We start from the raw sequence: 17,594 nt of genomic DNA on the forward strand, positions 1-17,594 counted from the left end.
CGAGCGGATCGGATGCGGATTGGATCTGCCCAATCCGCTCAAACCGTCCAATCCACCCAAAGTAAAAAATTAAAAAAAATGTGGGAAAGAGTTAAGCCATTCACAATAAACTATTAGCCCCACCAAAATAATACGCTGCTTGTTATTCACATAGAAATTTCAACGTTATGTCAATACGAAAAATTATTGGCTAGTCTTAGGGTAATACGGAATGGTATGATGTTTTATTGTGTTACTATACTTTTTAAATTTTTGGTATTTATAAAAAATAAATTACAAGTTTAAATCTGCCCAAACCACATCCAAATTGATCCGACTGCACAACACTCACAGACGGCTGGTGTATGAGGTAAGTATGAATGTGTGTGTTTTGCTCTTTGATTTTTGGGTTTCAAGGAGGTTTTTAAAGCAGATATGAACGTGCTTTATTTTAAAAAATGTTACTTGAGTAATGTAACATTTTTTCAGATGAAAAGTTTTGAAAGCTTTTTAGATTTTTTCGAAGTACTTAGGTTGTTTCAAATCCGCCCAAACCGACCAAGTCAAACTACCTAAACCACAAACCAAACCGACCGAACCGCGAAATACTCATAGATGAAGAAAACAACAATTTGGCGGATGCAGATCTGCCTAGGAACCAAACTGATCCGCCCAAAACCGAACTGCAAACAGCCCTAGCAGAAAGTAATACATGAAAATATCCCAAATCAGGTTGTTCGGACTAAAATTTACAAAATAAGCAAATATACATCTGCACGAATTTTTTAGTTTTTTGTGTTTTTCTTTCTTGTGAGTTACCGAGTCCTGCCCAATCACTGTACGTCTTGTTAGCGAAGCTGAAAAGCCAAGCAATTCATTGAAACTATGGAGATTTGCTCATAAGACGGGCTCAACTTTATGTAAATGGGCAAACCTCGACCCAGGCAAGTTCCATTATAAGTACTAGGAGTAGTACTTGCAAGATACCAGGTGCATCAAACCATGCCGAAGTTGGGAGGATTTGGGTCATTGCCAAAGCACTTGCACCGAAATCATCACAAAATAAGAAATGCAAACCTTCCAATCTATCTTGTCTGCTTCCGGAGCTGACCCTCTCTAAAACTAACGCAAAGAGTGATACCTGCACTCTCTTGGCCCGAAAAAGGATATCCCTTTATAGACAAAATATTCGTAATTCTTATCGACACAGCACTAGTAATTTCCGATCAACCCATTCACATTTGTTCCACTTTTGACATGCTACCAAACAGTCAACCATCAAACGAAACATTTTTTAACAACTCTACCCTTGAACACCATCTTCCACCCCAATATAGAAAATTCATTCAGGGAGAGAGAGGTTGTAAGTTTGTATGCAAAGGAACCTAAAAGGGGGGAGGAGGAAAAAAAAAAAAAAGAGCAAAGCAATAATACATAAAACAACCAAAGCAAGAAGTTCCTCTCATGCTCCAACCACATATTGCAACAGAGCACCAGCAGAAATAGGTCAACCATAAATACATAAAACCACCAAAGCAAGAAGTTCCTCTCATGCTCCAACCACGTATTGCAACAGAACCCTGCAGAAATAGGTTACCCATAAATCCATAAACCACGCTTATAAAAAAAAAAAAAATCCATGAAACCACCGTGTGAGCAAATAGCAAACAACTAAAACTGATTATGTGTGTGCATGACAACCCTTCAGATAGGGAGAACTGATTGGATACATGACCACACACTAAACAAATCCAATTAACTGATGACGGACGGACGGATACAAAAACAGAACCCATGTAGTCCCCAATCATTGGGGGTAACAAAACATTAAAGGTTAATGCTCCGCATAAAGAATGATTAGGGTCTTTGAGCGACCAACTGTTTGAGAGCTCAAATAAACACAAGCACCGGGAATCACGAGAAGATGCAGGAATAATAAAGCAAGAGAAATCCAAGCACCCCTTCACATATCATAGACAACCTATTTAGACCCTAGCCATCTAGTTGACAAACAAAATATTGCGAAGGCCCAAAGCAAGCAAAATGCTTAAAACAAAAATGTTAAACATCACAAAAGAAGTAATTGATAATGATGATTACAAGAGAATCAAATTATCAAGTGAACCCTAATGGTGTAACTCTGCACGTCAAAATCTTATCTAATGCTTCTAATTAAACTTACCAGTGGGTAAAACCAAAAATTGTTGAGATCAGACGTGTATATATCTGAGATGGCATCCCTTTCAACTTAACATAAGAGCATCTCCAAGTCTACTAGGTAAAATGACCATAGTTTTCAAAATCGTACAATTCGCGATTCGATTCACGATTTAGGTCAAAACGATACGAATCTACAGGTGAATCAAGGTTTATCTAAAATCAATGGTGAATCATCCGATTCACGGTTCGGTTAACAATTCACACAAAAAAAATACAAATCTTAGGTGAATTAAGGTTTATCACAGTTGTTGCATTTGACTAATGGGATGCCACTTTTGAGGTTTTGCCTTAATTTTTCTCATACAAAAGCAAGAATATAAGATCATACATACTGAAAAACCCAATTCCCATGCAAAATTTGTTAATCATTTGTTGATTGGTAATTATTCTTCTTCGGAGCATGTTGTTAACCCTTTTACCTCATTCTTCTTGAACATAAAATGATAATGCTGAAGGTGTTTACAACTACGATACCTTATACTCATGAGTTATCTATTTTATTTCGATTAAATTTTCAGATTTTATTACAATATGAGTCAATAGATATGCTCATTGTCTTTAAAATGTTATAGTTTTAATTTACTAAGTGGTAATTATGTAATCTAAATTCATCTTTTACTTATTGTATCCTCTAAATCTACACTGGGGCAAGGCTCAGAGCCTCGGACCAGCACAAATATTTTGCCATACAACTGAGTTTTGTACCTGTTAGGCTACAAACTTTTATTGTGTTAAAGCTAAGCTTTCATTTATAATGAGTCTTTAACATCTATATGGCTATATGCACATATCCATTTTGCCATAGTATTTATTTTGAGAGACTTAGCCAAAAATCCCTCATATTTACATTTTTTGAGCTCAAGGACAAGCACCTTTTGCAATCAAACATAAGGACAAATGTGTCTATAAAAGTGCCTAAAACTCTAGGGTACCCTTTGAAAGTGCCTAAAACCCTAGGGTATCCTGTGAAATTGTCTAAACCACTAAAACCCTATAATAGGAAAGTGCGCCCTAAAACCCTATAACATGTTTTGGCCTTATGGCTAAAAAACTCAAAAAGTTGAAGGACCTCCACTGAAAACTATTTTACTGGCGTCCTTCCCCTAAATGAAAACTATTTTACTGTCCTTATGGCTAATTTTCCCATTTTCCTATTATCCACAAGTGTCTTTCCTATTAGACCACAAGATCATCAATTAATAATAGAAATAAACTTTAAAATTAATTTAAACTTAAATTATTTGATTTTACCGTGTATGTTTATTATGTAGGTGCATAGATACATTTTCCAATGTATTTTGAAATTTGGACTGAATCGTTACAATTCACAATCCAATTCGATTCACGAATCGGAAAAGAGTCAATCCGGTTCTTGATTCGATTCACGATTTGACAACCTTGAAAATTAATGACTAGCTAAAAGTTTTTTTTTTTTTTTTTAAGGGTACACTCAACAATATGCCTGCTCCTTCTTTTGTATACCCACTCCAATGCTACTCTCTAATTTAGCTATTCATCCAAACTAACTTGACAAATTAAAAAAAGAATAATCATAAATATAAGCATCCACTTAATTTATATTTTTTTTCATTCAATGGGGAAAAATTCTCAATTACTTGATGTAGTAGTTTGTTTGTTATTATTATTATTCGCTTTGTGGTAGTTCATTTTCACTAAATAAAGTTATGTTTGGGTAATAATATTGTTTATTGAAATTTTGTTGGAAAAAAAATTAGTTTCCAAAAACTGTTGAAAAATGGGTGCCAATAGTTTAATATTGTTGGGTGTAGCACAATTAAAAGAATTGAAGATACTAGATAAGCTATGTTAGGCAGGAAAAAAAAAATAGAAATGGGCTGGGATATTAGCAGCAAAAGGGTAGAGAGGAGGCAAAAAAATAAACTGTCTGTACTTAGCCAGCCTTGGCTTGCAGGTACATGAAGAGAGCGGAATCACCCAAAGGCAAAATGCCTGGTGGAATAAAGAGCCCCTTGGAACACTGAAAATGAAGTTTGCCTAACTAGTTTAGCTAATGGTACCAAGTAGCTAGCAGCCTTGGAGACACTCTAAGCACACCAGTTGGTATAAGTTTTAGCAATGCAAGTGTTCGTTTCAAGACCACAAATTCCACAACCATCTCAAATGGAACTACTCTGAGCAAGTGTTAAAAGTGAGTTAATTAAATGACACACGTGAAACCCCAAAAACGAATTGGACGATATATAAAAACACATGCCAAACATAGTCTTAATGCAGAACTGTGCTCTAACATAAGCAGGCTTGGCTGCTTTTGACAAATGTTATTTCCAGGTGTTGAATTCCTTTCTGATTGGGACCATTTACGCCTCTCACTCTATATCTGTTTGAAACTGCAAAATAAACAAGCACATGCGGCTACCAGACATCCACAAAATTCATGCAATCAAGACTCAACATCCATCAGGCAGAACTTCAAGGTTTAGAACTTATCAACCTAAATAATTGCACACTGTACCATATTTCAACATTCCTTCACACAAACAAGACATGGTTTAGTACCACAATACAAGCCAACATACGTGAGCATATGTGTGTGATGCATTTGATTATTATCATATTTATACATTTAAAAGTACATAATAGGTTCTTATATAATTCAAATTCTACTTACCTTTTTATAGCTAAGTAAAGTAAAATAGAAAATAAATGGCATGGCTTTCAATCAACCAAATGGTGGCATAGGCAATCTTCTCTTCCCTATTTCAAACACCACCAAGTTGACACATTCATATAAATACTAAACCCAGTATTTGAGATGGTTAAACAAAATAATCAAAGAAAAAGTACCTGTACAGGATTTAGACCACAAAATGGGATTTTTAACTGCTCTGAAGGACCCTCTGCGGATCAAGCTGCCCACTGCAATAACTGGAAGGAACAGCGGAAAGTTCTTGCCTTCCTCTCCATTCCTCCCCAGGCTTCAATGTTATGGGTTTTTCCACCGCAGCAGTCTCCACACACAACATATGCTTGTACTCATCATCTCCAAAATCAGCCATGGCCTTTGCCTTCTTATCCCAGGGATTCCATACCACTGCAGAGGAAAAAGTCATGAAATATCACACTGCTGAAAGACATATCTTATAAACTCAACAGGCTCAGTGGAAACAGAAGAAAACAAGTGCTTGGCTGAAAGAAAGCTATGTATAGAGTACATGTACAGTGTGCACAGACAAGGTATCCAAAAAATGTTGATCATAACAATGCTATGACTAGGTTTTTATAAAATAAAAGACCACAGTGAGCAATTTATCGGCTGATAGTCCATAAGATGAAACAAATCTTCAATCCATTAGCATCCAACTAGCAAACTCAAGTCCTAATATACAAACAGGCGACAGCTGACCCTAGAAGAGAGAACATAAAAAAGGTTATTCTCACCAGCATCTGGAAGCCCATCCTTGCGAATAACAAATGTCCGTTTCTTCTCGTGATCCAAAATTGCAATTTTTGTAGGTGTGCTGAGGTATATTTTGTCCACCTGCACAGCATTGACAAGATATCTTAAGATGGTAAACCATGTGCTCAGAAGTAGGGAAAGCAGATTGATTTCCTGAACTTACTTCTGATTCAAAAGTTATTGCGTCCCCTTGTTCAGTAAATCGCTCCTTATTCTGCAAGTTGTCAAGATAATCCAGTGTTTCCAATCCTTCTACTCGAACTTCACTGAATAGACGCAAATAAGCTAATCAAAGACAGTGCAAAGCTGCAGATCATATTCCACCAAAAGTTACTAAAAATGATCTAAGCTAAACATTGCAACAGGAACCACAAACCTGTAACAGTACACAGATGACTGGTGGACATGGCATATCATGCTTGAACTAAAACTATTAACAATGAAATCATTCATTACCAAAGGAGGAGTCTTGAAAACGGCCCATCCAAACTCTCCCAAAAATGAAAAATTTTACATTTAGCGAATCAATTTTGGACTAAGAGCCTTAAAAGCTCTATGTGAACCTTCCAAACACTTGTCCTGTTTAAAAGGTATACAAACATGATTAATAGGAGAAAAAAAAAGGGCACAGGCAGCACTTTTTTAAGCACAGAGTTATATTGGTCTTTGTTTCAAATGCCTAAGGGCAAAGGCACATATCAAAGTTTAGACATCTTCAACCAAAAAGTTATATTTATGACCAAAAGCTTCGTTAAAGTGAAAAACAAGTAAAATCACATTCAACACACACCTGATGTCTGAAACAGAGAAATAGGTATGATATGCAAATGTGAAACTAAATGGTTTCCCATCAGTGCTGGTATTTCTGATGCGAGATGTCAACATCAAATCTCCTCCAGGTCCCAAGGTTACCCTCAAACGAAACTCGAAGCTACAGGAGATTGATAAATATACAAGGTTAGAAGGAAAAATTAATATCAAACCTGACCAAAAAATTACCGAGTAGAAAGTAAAAACAGAAGCCTAAAAGCAGAAGAAGAAAAAAAGAGAGGAAGTTATTAACATTCACTTTGGCAGATTTATCAAATAAAAATCCTGCAAAATTCCTCCACACTTTTGCTTACCCACTCAAAATAAGAGTTCTGATCGTGATTCATTCTGAGGAAATTGAAAAAATATGCTGATAGAACGTTAATTCTTCCGACAAATGCATAAGAAAGTAAAGTTCCCAAACTGTACCTGTGAGGCCAGATCTTTAAATCTTCCTCAGAGGGCTTTAGGATCAAATCAATAAAAGCCTTACTGGAGGAACTTGTTGGAAAAGGAGGTGGATCAGTATCAATGCTCCAAATCCTGTTTCTAGCAAATCCATGCGGCTCAAGAGGGCCATGATTCGAAAACTGCACAGATGGAGCAAGTTTCTTTGACCAGGACAAACTTTACCAAAGACAATCATGAAGTAAAGGTTGAGAAGCCCATACTTGAGGAAAGCATATAGGAATGCCTCCACGAATCGGCTTTGGAGGCTTAAAAATAGCCTGCACAAGGGACAAAAAGATCACTCCAAAATCTGGACGACTACAATAGACCTCACATATTCTCAGCTAATTGCCATCACTTATATCAATTCAAGAATAATCTAGATGAAGCATGGCAGTGGGTTGAACTTACAACACAACTCAACAAGAAAGATTCGGAATACATAAATGGAACTGGAAGAAAAAAAAAACTAGAAAGCCAAATTCCAGAACAGGCCTCGAGTAATCACCCCCGAGAATGTTGTTATCGTTGTCTATGCCTATGAGATTTCTCAATCAAGCCCAAGCAATGCTCGCTTTTTAACATATCCATACATGTAAGAATAATTTCATAAATCGAACTAAGCTACAAAGCAAATCCAGAGTCCCCGTTAATCCACAAAATCCAAAATTGAAGGCATACGAGGTGGCAGGCATAATCATTTCTGTTGGTGAGCAATAAAAAATTACTTAGTTTTGCTACATAATATGAAGGGTATGAGACAAGGTTGCCGTTCAACAGGAAGGATACGGTTGACGGCGACAATAGATAGTAGCACAAGGATGTGAAGATCTACACAGAGAGGACTAAGATTCAATGAGCCCAATAAATTTTTCCAAAGGAAAGGAGCTTATATCATCTTACTAAAGAACTGACAAATTTGATAAGTTAAAGTTGCATCAACAGTTGATGATAGGGTTTTGTTGGGCCAGGCACCTATGCTAGGGTTCAGATAGAGGGTACTCAGGCCTGAAAAGTTCACTATAACTCCAGATCCGTGTTTGGATTATTAGCACAAATGAGCTATGTTACATGGATCCTTCATTTTGGCTCAAGTACTCGTGTCAATGTGTCCTACACCTGCATCCATTTTGGACACTCAGATCCTCTAATTGTTATGATACTTACAAAAAAGGAATATCAAATTAGCTAGAAAAGTAATATTTCGAGTATTTCACATGGACAGGAAATAGCAAAAACATATTTTTCTTAACCCCTTCTTGTTTAAATACATTTCTTAATATAATTTACGGTACACATTCTAAAAAGATAAAAGCAATATATACTACAATCAAGTGTTTAGAACGTAGGCCCGTACCCATGCCCAATTTGGGGACACGTATCCCAGTATCCTAAGATTTAAGTTTAGGAAGGTAATGACTAATGAGATACTGCGAGGGTTGAGCAAATTCACACACAAAATCTCATAATTCAGCTCTCCATCTCCACAATATCAACTCTATTAAATCAATGGGACTACAAATAAATGAAAAGATACAAATACAATGAGGACTTAGAATTGAATTTACAAACAAAGCATATTTGACAACTCACATATAGACCAACTCAAATTCCAAATGAAAATTTCAAAAACAATCTTGAGCCAATTTAGACCCCTTAAAGTATGACCATTACTAATTTCCAGCAACTACTAAAACTACAGAAATTAGAATCACCTATAACTACGGAGAAAACCAATACAGTGTTAGAAAATTTTTCCAGCATCATAGTAAATTAAAATAAAACAAATAAAGATTCAACATTCATCCAAAATTTTGCTCCATTATGCCCCACACGTGCTCCATGTGATGTTTCAATGGCCCTCCTCTTCAAATAATTTAGAAGTCTAGCCAGAGAGAGAGAGAGAAAGAAGGAAAGGGGAGGGTTGTTTGGGTTCTAAGACAGAGAGAGAGAGAGAAAGAAGGAAAGGGGAGGGTTGTTTGGGTTCTAAGACTTCGTAAATGGAAATCATGAAGAGCAGCAGGAAGGTCAGCAGCAGCTAAGGCAATCAAATATGTCATACACCAGCTGAAGAACTAAAGAACCACCACTATTTGCAAATTAAAGTTAAATACTTTAGAAATCATTTATAACTCTCGGACCAAAAACTATCTCAACCACCAATAACCGCAATACAACAGGCGCCAAAGAATGAAAACCAATAGACAGAGCTTCTTGACAACAAATAATTTGCATAACTTATCATTTGTATCACACTATCGCTATTCTACCTCATAATTTTCCTACAGCAGTTAAGCAACTATTGGACCCAGAACTAACAATAACATTTTGTTTTCGTTTGTTTTTTTCTAGCCTATGATGAACCAGTGTTCTAAAAGGCGGCCGCCTAGGCCGATTAGTCCCCGCCTAGGCGCTAGGCGGTGGTTCGACGCCTAGATTAGACAGCCGACTAGTCGGGCGCCTAGTCCCTGCCTAGGCCCTAGGCGGCCGACTAGTTGGCGCCTAGCCGCTAGGCACCCCTTTTCCGCCCGACTAGCGCCTAGCGATTTTTAGAACATTGTGATGAACCAACAACCATACATTGAGCATTCAAAGCCTTAATTTCTTGAACATTCTCAGCACTATGATTACTTTGGTAAGTTTATTTGATTGCCTAAGAAAACTTAGCCCTCGTCCAACAATATGAGACCATGAACAGAACTCAAAAAGTTTCCTCTTCCGAATGGCATTTTGTGGGCTGCATCTCACAAATATGCCATTCTGTTGTAATACAGACCATGCACTTTGGTGGACAAAACTAGCTTTGCGTGAATTTTTCTTGGTGAATATCACATTTACTGCAGGGAGAAGAAGATTAAATTGATCATGCAGGACTTCTGTTCAGTAAAAAAAAAATGCTCCGCTGCAGTAAATTTGAAGCAAATAAACCAACGGAAAGACCAGTTGAAATGTGTAGTACCTTACTACTAACAAAAAGTAACTCCTCTCCATGCTCATTCTTCCAAGATGTCACATGACCTCCATAAAGATACACCTGCACAAAAGGATGGATTTACTGTAAATAACACAACAGAACAAACAAGCAAGGTGTAGTTACACAATTTCCATTAAGATAACTTAAGCACAGAAGACACAGAAAGTTGCAACTCCATCAAACATTTTTTTTTTACACAGACATAGCAAAGCTAGAAATGTCCATGCAAACATCAAAAAGAGGATATTATCAACAATACATCCATATTACAAACTCAAAATGAAAATAGAGAAAATTACCTCTAAGTACAGAAAAGTGACACTTAATTCCCATTAAGGAGAGATGAAACACTTAATTACCACTAGGTCCACTTTTACAAAAATACATTTACCATTAATAGAAGTGTCACCTAGGGTTTAGGGTATGCTAGGGTTTTGTGGTACCCTAGTATGCTTAGATATCTTAAAATCTTAGGGTACCCTAGGATTTTAGGGTTTTAGGGTACCCTAGTGTTTTAGGGTACCTTAAGATTTTAGGTTTTAGGATACTCTAAGGTTTAGGGTACCCTAAGGTTTAGGTTTAGGCGCTTTTATAGAGCTCTAGGGTTTAGGTTTAGGCACTTTCATAGGAGTTTTAGGGTGCACTTTCCTATTATAGGGTTTTAGCGATTTAGACACTTTCATAGGGTACCCTAGGGGTTTAGGCATTTTTTTAGGGTACCCTGGGGTTTAGGCACTTTCATAGGGTGCCCTAGGGGTTAGGCACTTACAGTGTTTAGGGTTTTAGGCACTTTCATAGGGTTTTAGTGTTTCGTAATTAGAGGAGACTTGGTGGGAATTACTTTCTATTTTCAGGACCTAGAGGTAAAATGCCCATGAAAATATTATCAACCAAAAAATCACCACCCACAAGTAAGCAGGTACAACACAAAGCAACACACGAATAGTTTCTTCTATTGGACCATCAAACAATCTAAACTTGCATATCCCGAGAAATTCCAATTGAGATGAACTTGGTCTAATCCTCAATACTGGTAGGTACTAGTAATCAACACTTAATCACATGATTGCCATTTGCCAAAATATTTTCCCCTTCAACCTTTGAGAGCTTCGATATGTTCATTAACAGAGACAACTTCTTTTTCTAACAAGTTATTGGTAACTGAAGAAGTGCAGAAAGGTCATTCTCAACTTATAGCCTCCAACAATCGACAACGCTGGAAAGGGTAGAAAGAATGGCAAGATGGAGTACATACAAAACCAGAAACCTCACACATAATTTGCATGAAGTGGCTGGGTTGCTTGCTTAAACCGCATTCCACACTTGGCAGTGGGGGGCCGGGGGCTGGATGAACAAATTTTCTAATGACTTTTTGCCTGATTTTCTTAGGCAACAAGCAGGCAGAAAATCAGTTCCCAACGATGCAATTGTAGGTACATGGTACCAAATCTGAAGGACTTAAGGAAACAAGGTGACCTCGGGAGCGAAGGTTGTCACAGCTGAAGGACAACCCACTACTGAGGTCATTGAGTCACACTTGGGCTGAAGGCAGGGCCCAAGTCGCTCGCGACAGAAGGACTATCGAATCATGGTATGAGCTTTAAGGGATCGTCTGAAGGCCCAAGCTCCCTTCAGGAGTTTGGACTTCTGACCAGTCTGAAGGCAGGGCCCAATTCATCCTCAACTTGTGCTCTATGCGTTACAGCATCTCCAATCTCTCCATCCTTACAAAAAATGACCCAAGACACTTAAAACACTCGCTTCTTGGCTATGTAGCAAGAGACAGACACGGACACGGATATGGGCACGGGAAGGGGACACAGACACAGTGGGGGACATGGCAAAAATAATTAGATAAATAACTATACATAGAAATATATCATAAATGTACGCAATAACATTTTATATAGAGAGACATTTTATATACAAAGATATATACACTTTTTTTTATATGTAAGATGCATACAATGTTATGTACTGCTATTATAACAGTACACACACACACACATGTAAGATATACACACATAGTGACAAAGATATATACCATCAAATATATACCAATACATACATATATGTAAATGTATATAGCGAGAGAGAGAGAGAGAGAGAGAGAGAGATACAGCGCGAGAGTGAGAGAGAGCGAGAGTGACAGAGACTGATCGAAAGAGAGAGAGATGTGTCCCAGCCATGTGGTGTCCCCCTCCAAAAGTTAATTTAATTTAAAGGACACACCACGTGGTGTGTCTCATACGTCTAGGGGTGTAAATGAGCCAAGTTTCGTAGTGCTCGATCTCGGCTTGTTTACTAAACGAGCCTAAAACTCGAGCTCGGCTCGTTTAATGAGTCAAGCCTTACTAATTTACTTAACGAGCCTCTTCAAACGAGCCGAGCCTATACAAACGAACCGAGCTTTTGAGTGTCACGCAAGCTCGGGTCGGCTCGTTTCGTAAGTGATCCCAAAACTTGAGCTCGAGCTCGGCTCGATTATTGAACGAGTCAAGCTGATTCACGAGCTGCTCGATTCGTCTGCAGCCCTACATACATCCCCTGGCATGTCCCTGTGTCCAATACGCGGATATGGCGACCTCTAGAAGTGTCGATACTTCATAGCTTCTTCGTAATTCCTTATTTAGGAGGGTCATTGTGTCAACACCAGCACTTTGACTATCACTAAACCTACATTCCAAGTACTCTGTTTTACTCCTATTGATCCTAAATCTTTTTTACTCCAATGCTTCTCTCCAAGTTTCTAATTTACTATTACCTTCATTCATGTCCTTAATTGCTGCATAAATATACCCTTTTGTCACAACCGTTCTCTCTTCAACCCCCATATAATATCTTTGGGCACCTTATCATATACTTTTTGTAAGTCTATGAAAACTATGTGAAGGTCCTTTCTCTCTATGCTTTTTGACTAATCTTGTTAACATGTAGATAGCATCCGTAGTTGATCTACCATGCATAAACCCAAAATGATTCTTAGATACACTTGTCATCTTTCTTAGGTGATACTCAATAACTCCTTCCCACAACTTCAAGGTATGGCTCATCAATTTAATACCTCAATAATTATTGCAAATGAAGTATCAGCAAGTATGTACAAGTTAACATTTCACATTGTCTGCTTGATCTTAAGTCCAATTAAAATATGCCCTCAAAAAGAATAAATAATTTTCCTTCAAAAGTTTAGTGCTCCGGCATAGATGTTCCCAAACACTTACAAAAGCGACGGTTATCACAATAAACGCATTGCAAACCACTTTCTAGATGGATGAAACTGAAACGAAGAATGGAATTTAACAACATAGCAGGGAAGTGCAACTTACCCAGGTTTTGGTAAGGAAGGGGACTACAGCAACAGCCAACACTGTCCCTCTTTTAATTATTAAGTATAACATATTCTGTGTCATATGTAAATAGAGAAGGATTTAACCCCTGATAGCCTTATCAGCAACAGATATCGTCATCCCCTTGTGCATGCGTGTGGGTGTATGTGTTTTGGATATAGGAAATCAGCATCTAAGATTAAGTCCAAGATTCAGATCAAGATCTCACTAATTATCAACCGTAAACTAACGTAATGACCAATCAAATACAAACCAAAATGCAAATTGGTAGGAAATTACCAGGAAATTCATCTCAAAACTATGCATAAACCAAGATTTTGAAGAAGTGGGACGCCCAAAACACTCCACAGAGACATCAAGTACCATACACAGCATCAGATCGCACCACGTACTCCGCATGAATAAATACTAGTACTAGATGTTAAACGAAAATGATGATTGGAGAATTACAGACGTTGGGCACGAGTTGAGTAATTAGAACGCACGCACATTTATGTATATCGATAGATAGATAGATACACACATACACACACAAGAGAGAGAGTATGATGGAGTATTACCTCAACAGAGCTGCCACGAACCTCGCGGAGGACAACCTTTTCGAGGCCATTGACGCCCTTACAAAGCTCAACAGGAACCCTTTCGCTATTCGACATTTCTCTTCTCTCTGTCTGTGTTATAGCTCAAACTCCCGTACAAATCACCTCTCTCTCTCTCTCTCTCTCTCTCTCTCTCTCTCTCTCTCTCTCTCACCCACCCACCCACCCACCCACCACTACCACTTATATAGACACGCTCTCTCTATAAGAAAAGAGTATATTTCTCTTTCTCTTCTCTGATTTGTCCCCTTTCCCTTCTTTCTTTCTTTCTCTCCCTCTCCTTGCGAGTCTGTCCCTGGTTTCTCCCCTCTCCCTCTCCCTCTCCCTCTCGATCTCGATTCAGGGTACGAGTATTTTTTTCCTCGGAAGGGTACGAGTATGGGCAAGTGGAAATTTTGATACTATCCCTGTATCTGTATTTTTTTAAAGATATATAAAACATAATAGTGCTATTCATGTTTAGATTAGAGATGCAACCTTTACTAATCCCCCTTTTTTCACAAATTGACAGATCTTTTAAGTTGTGAGAACAAAATTTGAACTTTTAAACCGGAAAATATGTATTTTTTTAAAGGCCTAAGTTTATGGATCGGATACTTACTTATTTAGAAAGTGAGGAAGTACTATTCAGTACTAAATTTCTAAGATTAAGTTTCCGTCTCTACGGTAGAAATAGAATAGTAAAAACAACATATGAATCAAAATTGAAAAATCTCCAAAAAATTTCTGACTTCTAATTTTAACTCACTTTTTTTAATGTTGAATGCGATTTGTGAAGATAAATGATTAATCCAAAAAAAAATCAACTCAAATCCTATTAAAAGGAGGGGAAAAAAAAAAGGACAAAAATATTGTTCCAAACAGATGAATTATTTAAATGTACAAAATATAACTACTACCGTAGTTTGCTTTTTTGGACAGAAAACACGACGATCATATTGCCATACATGCTTTGGCATGTTTTTATCAGAGTATACATACTGCACTTTTGTGCATTAACTAGCAGTACCTTAGAATAAATGGTGTTGCTAATATCCCAGGCCAGTTTATAACCGGAAACGAACCTCTTGAATGAAGTTTCTCTATATTTCTCATACAAAATTGATCTAAAAAAACCCTTACAAAAGAGTAATTCCACCATTATAAAAATAAAAATAAAAAACCATTACTCCTCAGGTGTTTCTTTTCCTTTTCTTTTTTTTTGATTGTCCCAGTGTTTATAAAGAGTAATTCCATCATTTGGGCTTATTTTGTGACTCTTAAATTTCAATTGGGTTTATTTTATGTAAAAGAGGTTCAGGGCAAAATTTATTTGGGCCACATATATATATATAGAGATTCTAAAATTGTGAGGGCCCCTCGTTTTTAACATTTTTAGAATATTAGAGGCCAATCCTAATTTTTAGATTTGGTTTCATCCCCTAAATTTTATTGCCGAGCCTACGTTTGGTTATGTTACGTGTTGACTTGTTTGCCCCTCTCCCTTTCCCTAATCTCTGTGAGAGAATATGAGCTTTTCCAGTCCCTTCAAGCCAGGTCCACAATAACATCACGAGTAGATTTCTCAGTTCGAGTGCAAGCCTCTCTCCGAGCAAGAGAAACCTTTGCTACTCCGATGGCTCGTCCATCTCCGGCGACTCCGACAGCTCATTGTCGACGCAATCTCCTCCCTCCGAGCAAGAGTTTTCTTCACTCTTCTGACGATTCGTCCATCTCCGGCGACTCCAACGGCTGGTCGTCGACGCGATCTCCTCTCTCCTTGATGGCCATTTTCACGAATTCTAAATCAGCACTCTTATCGCTTCCCTTATAACTAACATTCGAATTTCCATCAACATCAAGGGAATTGGAGGAATTAACGCGACCGTATTTCTTGTCGTCAGAGGTTTCCGAGTTTTCGTTTGATAAAGGGCGCTGCTATTCGCAGCCCTCTATTTACTCCCATAGCTCGTTAAAAATTTTCAATTATACTCGACAGTTAGTTACCAAAATTGAGATATATTTTCAGCATCCAATTATCGAAATATAATATTTTTTTCAACAGATGTTTACCGAAAATGCATGTTCGGCAGTTGTTTACCGAAAGTTGAACATATTTTCGACATGTAGTTACCGAAATATAATCTTGTTTTCAACAGCAATTTACCGAAATGTTATTTATGATTTTCAACAACCATTTACCGAAATTTAGTGGGTTACGGGAGAAAATAAAGGGCTGCGAATAGCGGCGCCCTTGATAAATTAACAGGAGCGCATTTATTTGACGCAACAGTTGTGGACGGTGCACTGTGGGCATGTGGCAATTATCCTTTTTTTTTGTTTGGGTAAATAATGGCATTGAAACCCACTTGAATGTGCATTTTGATGAGCTTGGAGATCTCAATTTCGTAACCAAGTTAGGCCATGTGAACTGTGATAAGGCTATGTGTATGTAAATTGTGTATTCGAATTGTGAATTGTGTATGTGAACTGCAAATGTAAATAGTGTAGTCGGCTAGTTCACATATGTGAATTGTGTATTTTTGTTCATTTATGTATTTTCTATGAGAACTGTGTATTGTTCATGAAAACTGTCTATGAAAACTGTATATTTTGTATGAAAATTGTGTATTTTTTCTATGAGAACTGTCTATTTTCTATAAGAACTGTCTATGAGAACTGTATATTTTGTATGAAAACTGTGCATTTTTCTATGAGAACTGTCTATTTTCTATAAGAACTGTGTATTATCCATTATTCATGACAATTATGTTATTTATGAGAACTGTGTGAACTGTGTATTTTAGTTTGTGGTGAAACTATGTGAACTATGTATTTTCTATGAGAACTGATACAGTAGACAAAGTTTTTATAACCAGTCTCATAGAGACAGTTCCCATAGAAACAGTTTTCATAGTGACAATTCTCATAGAGTCAATTCTCATATAAATAATTCTCATAGAAACAGTTCTCATAGCAAAAGGTATTTTTTTTTAATCTTACGTAATTTCATATTCAATATGAATCTTGTTCAGTAGATATCGTCGAATAGGTTCCAAAAATGTAATTTTTTTAAAAAATGAATATCTACAACAAAAGATATGACTTCTTGAAATTTAAATAATGTTTTAATGGTGCACCAATGCTTATGGAGTACTGGATAATTTTTCTATACTAGATGCTCTTTAGCTCCGTGTGCTGAGCGTGTGAGGAAGGCAGGGACATGGTTGGAATAAAAAATGCAAATAATTGTGCGAGACTAAATTAGATCCGAACTTAATTTTTGGGGCCGGCCTAAAAATTCTCCTAACATTTTTGGGGGGCCCGAAGCATGTGCTTCCTTGGCCTCTCTCTTTAGCCGGCCCTGCTAATATCAAAATTGTTTTGTTTGTGCCTTAGGACAAAATTGTAATGCATAAAAGCCTTATAGCTTATATGCAACGTATAAGACTATTATGCACTACAATTTTGATACAAACAAAAACAGTTTTAGCATGATTACTTCCAACTAAGTTTGTGATGACAAAAAGATGGTCAAGAAAATTTTGAGAATGCCCTTCCCTCCAAATTAGAAACATTTGTAAGGTTTTTTTTTTTTTTTTTATCAGAAAAAATAGTGGGAGGGGGCAACTAGCGTAGCAACCCCCATTGGGTGTGACCATAGGGGCTCTCTACTTGTTATGGAATGTCCGATTCGAGCCATAGCTATTGTCTAAGAGGACATACTATCACCAAAGCACCACCTAGATATAAGTGGGCATAAGTGTTTACCCCCACTCCTCCTTGTCACTGAC

At 37.3% G+C, this 17,594-nt stretch overlaps 1 protein-coding gene across 1 annotated transcript; it reads right to left on the reverse strand.

The window, feature by feature from the left end:
- Window positions 1-1,167: 1,167 nt before the first annotated feature.
- LOC131332483 (putative glucose-6-phosphate 1-epimerase) lies at window positions 1,168-14,200 on the reverse strand. Its single transcript, XM_058366759.1, has 9 exons — window positions 13,783-14,200; window positions 9,858-9,932; window positions 7,120-7,176; window positions 6,878-7,038; window positions 6,429-6,569; window positions 5,802-5,904; window positions 5,620-5,719; window positions 5,026-5,272; window positions 1,168-1,559 (listed from the first exon to the last, which is right to left on the reverse strand). Exons 1-8 carry the CDS (start codon window positions 13,876-13,878, stop codon window positions 5,058-5,060), a joined length of 948 nt encoding a protein of 315 aa, XP_058222742.1. The 5' UTR covers window positions 13,879-14,200; the 3' UTR covers window positions 1,168-1,559; window positions 5,026-5,057.
- Window positions 14,201-17,594: the final 3,394 nt, after the last annotated feature.

The sequence above is a fragment of the Rhododendron vialii genome, chromosome 1a (assembly GCF_030253575.1).
Source record: "Rhododendron vialii isolate Sample 1 chromosome 1a, ASM3025357v1".
NCBI classification, from domain to species: domain Eukaryota; kingdom Viridiplantae; phylum Streptophyta; class Magnoliopsida; order Ericales; family Ericaceae; genus Rhododendron; species Rhododendron vialii.

What these genes read in the sequence shown, in the direction of transcription:
- LOC131332483 (XM_058366759.1), bottom strand. Translation starts at nt 13,878, where the DNA reads ATGTCGAATAGCGAAAGGGTTCCTGTTGAGCTTTGTAAGGGCGTCAAT. An exon ending in TTAAAGATCTGGCCTCACAG is followed by an intron (nt 6,570 to 6,877) that starts GTACAGTTTGGG and finishes AATCTCCTGTAG; the next exon opens with CTTCGAGTTTCGTTTGAGGG. An exon ending in GGATGGGCTTCCAGATGCTG is followed by an intron (nt 5,273 to 5,619) that starts GTGAGAATAACC and finishes TTTCCTCTGCAG; the next exon opens with TGGTATGGAATCCCTGGGAT.